Genomic DNA, 9,088 nt, shown 5'->3' on the forward strand with positions numbered 1-9,088 from the left:
GATGAAGATTTGATGGATAAATCGTCCATTAACAGCCACCAAGAACGTCCATGACATTCGGAAACTAATTCTAGAAGGTAATAGCGTGCCTAAGCCTATTTGAGTAGCTTCCTTCTAAATATTTTAGAGTTGTTGGGGGACGAGATAATGTAACTGTAAGGCTATTCAAAAATGAACATTTTGAAAGACTTCACAAAAATCAAACAAAATTCAATTTTTAGTCATTATTTTCATATTAGAAAGAACTACTAACATTAGTTATCAAATAGATGAGGGTAACGGGACTTCATGTCGGCCTCGGCCTCCGATGTTGCACCCTCAACTAGGTGATTCTGGCATAACACCTTTACCGAAGCCACCTCTTTATTCCTTAACTTCTTGACTTGCCTATCAAGAATTTGAACTGGAACATCCTCATTAGATAAGTTATCCTTCACACCAAGACCCTCACTAGGAAGAATAGACTCGGGATCATCAATACACTTTTAAGCATGGAAACATGGAAAACCGGATGAACCAAAGCCAATTCACTAGGAAGTTTCAATTCATTGGGAACAACCTTTTGCAAGATTTCACAGGGTTCCACCAAACGAGGACTCAACTTCCCTTTCTTTCCAAATCTGACCACCTCTATCATAGGTGAAATTCTCAAATACACCTTATGACCTTCTTCCAAATCCAAATCCCTTCTCCTAAAATTTACATAAGATTTTTGCCGACTATCGGTCGTTTGCAATCGATTTTTTATGATATGAACTTTCTCCAATGACTTATAAATCAAATCGGGACCAAGAAGCGAAGGCACTTTTAGTTCAAACCATTAAATAGGAGATCTACACCTCCTACCATACAAAGCCACATAGGGAGCCATAGAAATGGATGAATGAATACTATTATTATAAGAAAACTTCACCGAAGGCAAATTATTATCCGAATTTCCCTTGAAATCAATAATACAAGCCCTAAGCATATCCTCAAGGGTTTGAATAGTACGTTTCGCTTGACCATTTGTTTGGGGATGAAAAGTGGTACTCAACTACACCTTTGTGCCCAACCCTTCTTGGAATGACCTCCAAAACCTAGATGTGAATTGTGCACCCCGGTCCGGTATGATGGATAACAAAATACCATGTCGACACACAATGTCATCTATGAAGATTGTAACATAATCTTTCGCCGAATAAGTAGACTTGATGCGAATAAAGTGAGCGGACTTGGTAAACATATCCAAAACCACCCATATAGAGTCATATTGCCTTTGAGTCCGAGGTAAACCCACTACAAAATCCATTTTGATGTCTTCCCACTTCTAAGTACGAACTTGGAGTTCATGTAGTAAGCCACCTGGATTTTGATGTTCGGCTTTTACTTGTTGGCAATTCAGCCACTTAGCAATAAACTTTTCTATGTCCTTCTTCAAACCTTCCCACCAAAATACTTCACCAAAGTTATGATACATTTTTGTCGAACCCAAATGAATGGAGTAGTTGGACCCATGGGCTTCCTCAAGGATCCAGTTCCTCAACTCATCTACCTTGGGAATTCATAATCTTCCTTGGTACCTCAAAATACCATCCCCCAAAAGTAGAATGCCTCATTAAGCTTGACAAAGACCAATTCCTTCAACTCCATCAATGATTTTTTAAGGTGTTGTTTGGACTTCACCTCAACTACCAATGATGCCTTAGAGTTATGATGGAACATGAATCCACCATTTGGAGAATCTTTCAACCTCAAACCCAACCTAGACAACCTGTGAACATCCTTAGCTATGTCTTTCTTGGCTTCATCTATTTTAGATACACTACCCATAGTCATGCGACTTAGAGAATCCACAACCATGTTGGCCTTTCCATGGTGATAGAGGACACTCATGTCGTAATTTTCAACAGTTCTAACCACCTTTTTTTATCGGAGATTCAACTCCTTTTGGGTAAATACATATTGGAGACCTCCATATTTTCAAGGAAAATACCACAGCCGCTTACTCAAGGTCATGAGTTAGATAGTTTCTCCCATGCACCGTACGTTACCTAGAAGCATAGGCTATCACCTAACCATGTTGCATAAGCACACACTCTAAATCCACTCAGGATGTGTCACAATACACAACAAAACCCTTTTTACCCTCACATAAGGTCAACACCAGAGCAGAAGTAAGCCTATCTTTCAACATTTGAAAACTTCTCTCACATGCCTCCAACCACTCAAATTTCTAACACTTTTGGGTCAAAGTATTCAAGGTAGATATAATGGACGCAAAACCATCCACAAACCTCCGATAATAACCCGCTAAACCCAAGAAACTCCAAATATTGGTTGGAGTCAATGGTCTAGGCCTATTTTTCATCGCCTCCATTTTCCTTGGATCAACCTCCACTCCCTCACTAGAGATGATATGACCAAGATATGTCACTAACCTCAACCAAAACTCACATTTGCTATATTGGAAAACAATTGATGTTCTTTAAGTACTTGCAACACCACCCTCGATGGTTCATGTGTTCACCCTCATTTTTTGAATATACCAAGATGTCGTCAATGAAGACAATGACAAATGAATCTAGGTAATTTCAAAACACCCTATTCATTAGGTCAATAAACGCCGCTGAAGCATTAGTAAGACCAAAGTACATTGTGAAGAAATCTTAAGTACCATATCTAGTCCGACATGCTATCTTTGGTATATCCTCACCTCTCACCCTAAGTTGGTTATACCCCAACCTCAAGTCAATCTTAGAAAAGTAGCTCTCCCCTAGGAGTTAATCGAAAAATTCTTTAATCCGAAGGAGAGGATACTTGTTCTTGATTGTGACTCTATTGAGTTGTCGGTAATCAATACACATTTTAAAAGACCCGTCCTTATTTTTCATAAACAAAACCAGAGCACCAAGGAGAAATACTAGGTCTTATGAAGTCGTTGTCTAATAAATCTTTAAGTTGTGCCTTCAACTCTTTCCATTCGGCAGCAGCCATCAGATAAGTAGGAATTGATAAGGGATTTGCATCCAGTAGCAAAATCGATTACCCATTTGGGAGGAGTATCGGGAACATCATTAGGAAAAACCTCTAGAAATTCACTCACTACGGGGAAGAATTTTGGAGTCAAGATCTTGGATCTTACAATATGGTATAGACAACCTTTTGAGATCATTTTGAATGCTTTTATACAGGAGATGATACGATATCTAGGAATAGAGTTTTCCCCCTTGAACTCTACAACGGCTTCATTTGGAAATTTAAACTTCACTACCCTTGTCCTACAATCAATATAAGCAAAGAAAGCATGCACCCAATCCATACATAATATAATATGAAAATCAAACATATCGAGTTCTCCTAGTTCAACATAAGAAACTATATTGGGCAACATTATAAGATAATTTCTATACATCCTTTTTGCAATAACCGACTCACCCACCGGAGTAGACACTATAAAAGGTTCATGAAAAATATCGGGAAAAATGTCAAACTTTTTGGGTACTAGAGGGGTAACAAATGATAAAGTAGCACCAGGATCAAGTAAGGCATATACATCAATAGAGAAGACTCTCAACATACCGGTCACCATGTCGGGAGAAATCTCTTGCTCACCTCTAAAGGGGGGTGTATAGAAGCGGTTCTTCTTTAGAGCCTCATCTGAAACACTTTCTTGAACTTGACCACTACCCTTGTCTTGAACCCTCACATTTGTGAAATCCCTAACATTGTTCCCACTTTTACCATAACCAAAACAATTGTCTAACCCCTTAAGGCAATTACCAAAGTGCTTCTTGCCACACTTTCCACAAGTTGGTTTCTCAGTTGGTAAACTAGTACATTTTCCCTTATTAGGCTTAGGGTTAGACACCATATAACCACTAGGCTTAGGTTACTTGGAAGGAACTTAATTAGAAACATGGTTCTGAAATCTAGCCTTGTCTTATAGATCATGCCTATTCTTTGAAGAACCTTCATCAAAAGATCTTGCCCTCTTAGCATCTCTACTTTACTCTTAACCCTTGCCTCTTCCACATTCTTGGAATTCACCATAAGACGAGAAATTTTCATGTTGTCATGTAGCATAGCTGAATAATTCTGCTCTTGAAAATCATCGGACACCCCCGTCACAATGCGGCTCATTTAATCTCTAGGATCGAAAACCAAAGAAGGAGTGTATTTCGACAAGTTAGTGAATTTCAAGTAGTATTCATGAACACCCATACCTCCTTGGAGAAGGTGGATAAACTTCACCACTTTATCTTCCCTCATCTCCCTAGAAAAGAAGCGATCAAGAAAAGCCTTATTAAAGATCTCCCAAGTCACCGGACCACCCCCTCAATGACCTATTATATCTCCATCGGACATACCATGTTTGAGACACGTCCTTGAGTTTATCAGTTGTCAACTCGGCCTTCTCACTTTTGGACAATCCTATAGCAAAGAGTATCTTATTAACTTCATCGATGAACTCTTGGGAGTCTTCTTCAATCTTAGACCTGTAGAAGGTATGAGGAGGGTTTATCCAAGGTATTTCCCTTAGGTGAGAGGCCATGGTTGCAATTTGTTGATTTAGATGGGGTACAACCTCCCGATTATCTTGGGCCATCATAGCTTGGGATTAAGTAGTGGTGGCTTGTGCTTGAGAAGTGATGGCTTGGGGCATTTGAAGAAGAGCGACCCTTATATTCTCTTCCATTAAAGGAGGAGTATTCACCGGGATTTGGTCATCATTCCCCTTCCTCAAGAGGAGGAACTTGATAACCATGGGGAAGACCTCCCAAATTGGCAATCTCCTCTTGAAGTATTCGTGCCACATTCCTTCGAGTGTTCATTTTCAGATTAGACGCAAAAGAACATTATAAGTATACTTTAATGGCACAATATTAGATTTCCAAGAAAGTGAGAGTTTCATAGGCATCACATAGGTTCCTATCCATAAGTGTGGCGCTCTTCACAATTATGAATATGAACTTACATTGACGTTGTTGAAAGAGACAATGACTCTAAGATAATTTAACCTCATTCTCTAATACCAAATTTGTCACATCCAGGTTTACCCCCCAAACGTAACCGGCGTCGCCATCCATTTTGAGGACTAAGACTAGCCTCTTAGTTTTCATCATTATATATATACACACACACACCACACACAAAAACACACACACACACACAAATATATATATATATATATATATATATATATATATCAAGTATAAATAGACCCTTTGTATAGGAAGGTTACATGGCCTTCTACTTTCATTCCACATAAATATATAAAAGATAGAACATAGTCTTCAATGATTGTCTCATCTCATAGCCATCTGACACGATTAGCAATTTGGGCATAGCCCAGACATCAATCTAAAGAGATCCACATATAGGCTTTATAAAATCCATACTCAAATGAAAGGAGATAGAACATGAAAGTCTTAGAACTAAAATAACAACATAAGCTCGATATTGGCATGGCCTCGGAAAATAGTACCTACCCCACTTGGATGATAAAAGGATCCAAGTCTTCTTCAAGTCGCCTTTAAAACACTTCAACGATTGGAACCTAAATTGTTGGGAAAAGGAAGAAATGGGGTTATTACGCCACTAGTACTAAGTATGAGACCATATGCACACATACTTGAAAAATATTATAAGAAAAAATTACATTTCATAAAGTCTGCATTTTTCATTAAAACCTCTATGCACATTCAACAAGACCATACCAATCAATATTTCATATTCATTAACTCATAGGCATGTTCATCAAAATAACTATAAGATCAAGTCTAGTCAAGTCAACCGTTCATACCATATAAGTAGATACATACTCAAGTAACTCTATCATCATTTCCTATTAACAATAAACATGAATAAGAGTACATTTCATTATAAACAAATCAAGACAATTACCCATGAACCCCTATCAAGTCAACAAGTGCGATGACCAAGGAAAGTCCCATAACCTTATGAATCAAGTAGCGCAAGAAGAATCATGACTAACATCCTACGTCACATAACATGAAATTTAGATATACGTTTCATCTTACTTTAACAATATAAACCAACAAATATTCATAAGTGAATTAATCTACATATAGTATCAACAATGTGCAAGTTCATCATACACATATCATATATCATTATAAGAGTAATCATGCATAAGAACATCCTCCTAAGACTCTCCTCATGTCTAACAAGTGCAATGCTTAGGTAGAGTCCCAGAGCCCTACCTAGACTAAGCTAGACCCCTTATGTTATCCTAGTTAGAGTTCAATCCTTAATTCATTTTACCTTTTGGGAACATCTTACCCTAACCAACATAGACCACATAAGATAATATGGAATCCGGTGTCATAAAACCCTACACCGAAGGAACGAAGACTACTTGCCAAGGTAGTACCAAAACATAAAACATAGAAACTAAGTGGATCCACTAGCTAGTATTCCTACAGGGGCAACATAGTTCATGAACTAGGCGATATAGTTGCGACCCTCTTTATGCTACATGAATTATAGTATCCAATCTCAAGAGTAATTTAGTTATCCTACCTTCCCTATGTGTGAAGGGACACTCCTCACGCTAGCTCACTCGGTGCTAAGCTAGAGTCCATTTTTGAAATGTCATTAAGCCTTTAATTTAAGTCATAGCTTAGTTTAGGTTAGAGGGTCTAACCCTTGTATAACATCATCATCATCATAGCTCAATAAGAATTTCATGAGTATAAGTCCTTTCATTACAATTCGTATATGTGGGGTTAGCACATTAGCATTTCATATCATGATACGACACATTGGTAAATCATTCACCCTCATTATAACATTAAGCCAACAGACAGTCAAAATCAAGACACCAATTCAACATCATACCTCTCTATCAATCCTAATACAAGGCATACTCGAATATCACATCATGACTTAATCATAATTAACTACAATTTTCAAGTAAAGGATATAGATGATAAGACTTACGAAGTTTTTTTCATAGTTCATCATCAAGGTCTTACCATAAACCCTCAATTCAACCCAATTTGGGTATACATCATCATAAGTCAATAATAAACATGATAATAAATCTAGAAGAATCACTACATCACCATTCAATACCAAATCATAACTTAAGATACTTAGGTCAATTCACTTGCTAACCTAGATCATCTTCTCAAGAACTAGTATGAAAGACCAAAAATCCCATATAATTTGTTCATGATAAGTATAAAAACTTCATTTAATAGCAATTCAGCCAATACCCAAGTAAATTGAACCAATTATAACCTAATTCATGTCAATATCCAACATAGGGTTAAGGGTTAAGGCTCATCATCTACAAACTAGACCAAACCATCAATATATATCATAATTAAGTTAGAATTACATATTAATCTATTAATATTATCAAATAGAAACCATAAACAAACCAATTTATAACATTATTTTTGAGACTGAGAAGAACCCATATGAAAACCCAACTTTTTAAAATACTTCTAAGGAACCCTTTGAGGAAAGAGGTATCATAGGGGAGTTAGATCACATACCTCAATGTTTGATGAAGATTTGATGGTGAAACGTCCCTTAACAGCCCCAAAATCCCTCCCCTAGCTAGTCTTAAATTGTGTCTTCCAATAGAGAGAGAATGAAGAGAGAAGAAAGAGAGTTATAATTACAGTAATGGGGTTGGGGTATTTATATTGTGGGCGGGGGTAATTATATTAATTAGGATTAACTAATCCCCTAACTAACTACAAAACCACTTAATTAATTTTCTAGGAATTAACTTAAAACGTGCAGGAAATTGCAGTACCATAGACGACCCCACGATCGATGGATAGTGGGTAAGTCGACGGACCAGGCCTCTTGTGTGCTCCACATCCGTTGTCCTTGTCAGAGATTGTGAAAGTCAGGACCTCCAAAAAAATTTCTAAGTTTAGGTCAATGGTTCGCATCGACGCCCCGTCGATCAACACACGCCCCGCTGATTGCCCTTTCGTGGGTGTACACTGCCCAGGCAGTGTTGACACCACCTTCCAAGGGTCCTCCTCAAGAGCCTTTGGTTGGTCCTTGGGGAGTCTTACCCGGAATTTTATACCCTGAACTAACTTAAACGTATGTTAGACTACCCTTCCACCAACTTTTAAGAATTTCTGACTCCTAAAAGCTAGTCAAATAGTCTTAGACACGCTAGTACCTCCTAGAACTAGTTTCCGGACGTCATGGACGTTCTTAGACCTTTTGACTCCTAGACTTCCTAAATAACCTATATTAATTAAAATAGGTCTTCAAACAGTATTTAGATCTCATGGAACTTAATTTAGGCTTTAAGGCACGTCATGGATTTTTGAAGTGTTACAGTTACGCAAGCTCTATTCAGAGGAAAACTGTTGCACCTTAGACTCCTTAGTAGAACAGGGATATCCAAAACCCTTAAATTTATTTTAAACATATTCTTCTTAATAATCATCACTTAGATAATTGAAATGTTGTCTACGCCACCGGTTTTCCTCATTGAGACACTCAAAATTTTTTTAAAGTAGACAAGCGGTTGCTTCACAATTTTCACTAGATTTAATTGAAGTCCTATTTTAATTTCTCATCATCTATTCAACAATTATTGAATATTGTTTGTTGCAATCTATGACTAGTCTAGAATGGAAAATGAAGTATTACTCACCATAACGATTAAAACTTTTTACTGAAATCAAATCCCAAACCATCAGATAAAAGAATCCCATTAGTAAAAAAAACCATAAATATCATTCTTTGATTGATAGAATGAAATAAGAATTTGACTATTATTTCTTTACAAAAAAAAAGGTTGATGACGAAACTTACAAAGTTGGTAACTTGGTTTTTTATAATATAAATGAAAGACGATTGAAGGCAAAGGGATAGTGAAGAAACTTGAATATATAGGGAAATTATCAAGATTATCATAATACTTTATGTCTTCAAGAAGAAACTAGTAGTTTCTCTCATTCTTTACAATAATTTATTTGATGAGGAGAAGTCAAAAGGATGAATTTCAAAATTTAGTTTTTGTGTAATTTTCTTAAATAGTTAATTTAGTGAGTCAGAGCTACTAGAATAAAATCAGAACTTTATTTAATTTACTTTGATG

General features: G+C 36.9%; 1 protein-coding gene across 1 annotated transcript; it reads right to left on the minus strand.

Moving 5' to 3' along the window:
- Positions 1-2,935: 2,935 nt before the first annotated feature.
- Positions 2,936-3,853, minus strand: LOC138338466 (uncharacterized). Its single transcript, XM_069289430.1, has one exon. It carries the CDS (start codon positions 3,851-3,853, stop codon positions 2,936-2,938), a length of 918 nt encoding a protein of 305 aa, XP_069145531.1.
- Between the last annotated feature and the right edge of the window lie 5,235 nt (positions 3,854-9,088).

This window comes from Solanum lycopersicum, chromosome 9 (genome assembly GCF_036512215.1).
Source record: "Solanum lycopersicum chromosome 9, SLM_r2.1".
NCBI lineage: Eukaryota > Viridiplantae > Streptophyta > Magnoliopsida > Solanales > Solanaceae > Solanum > Solanum lycopersicum.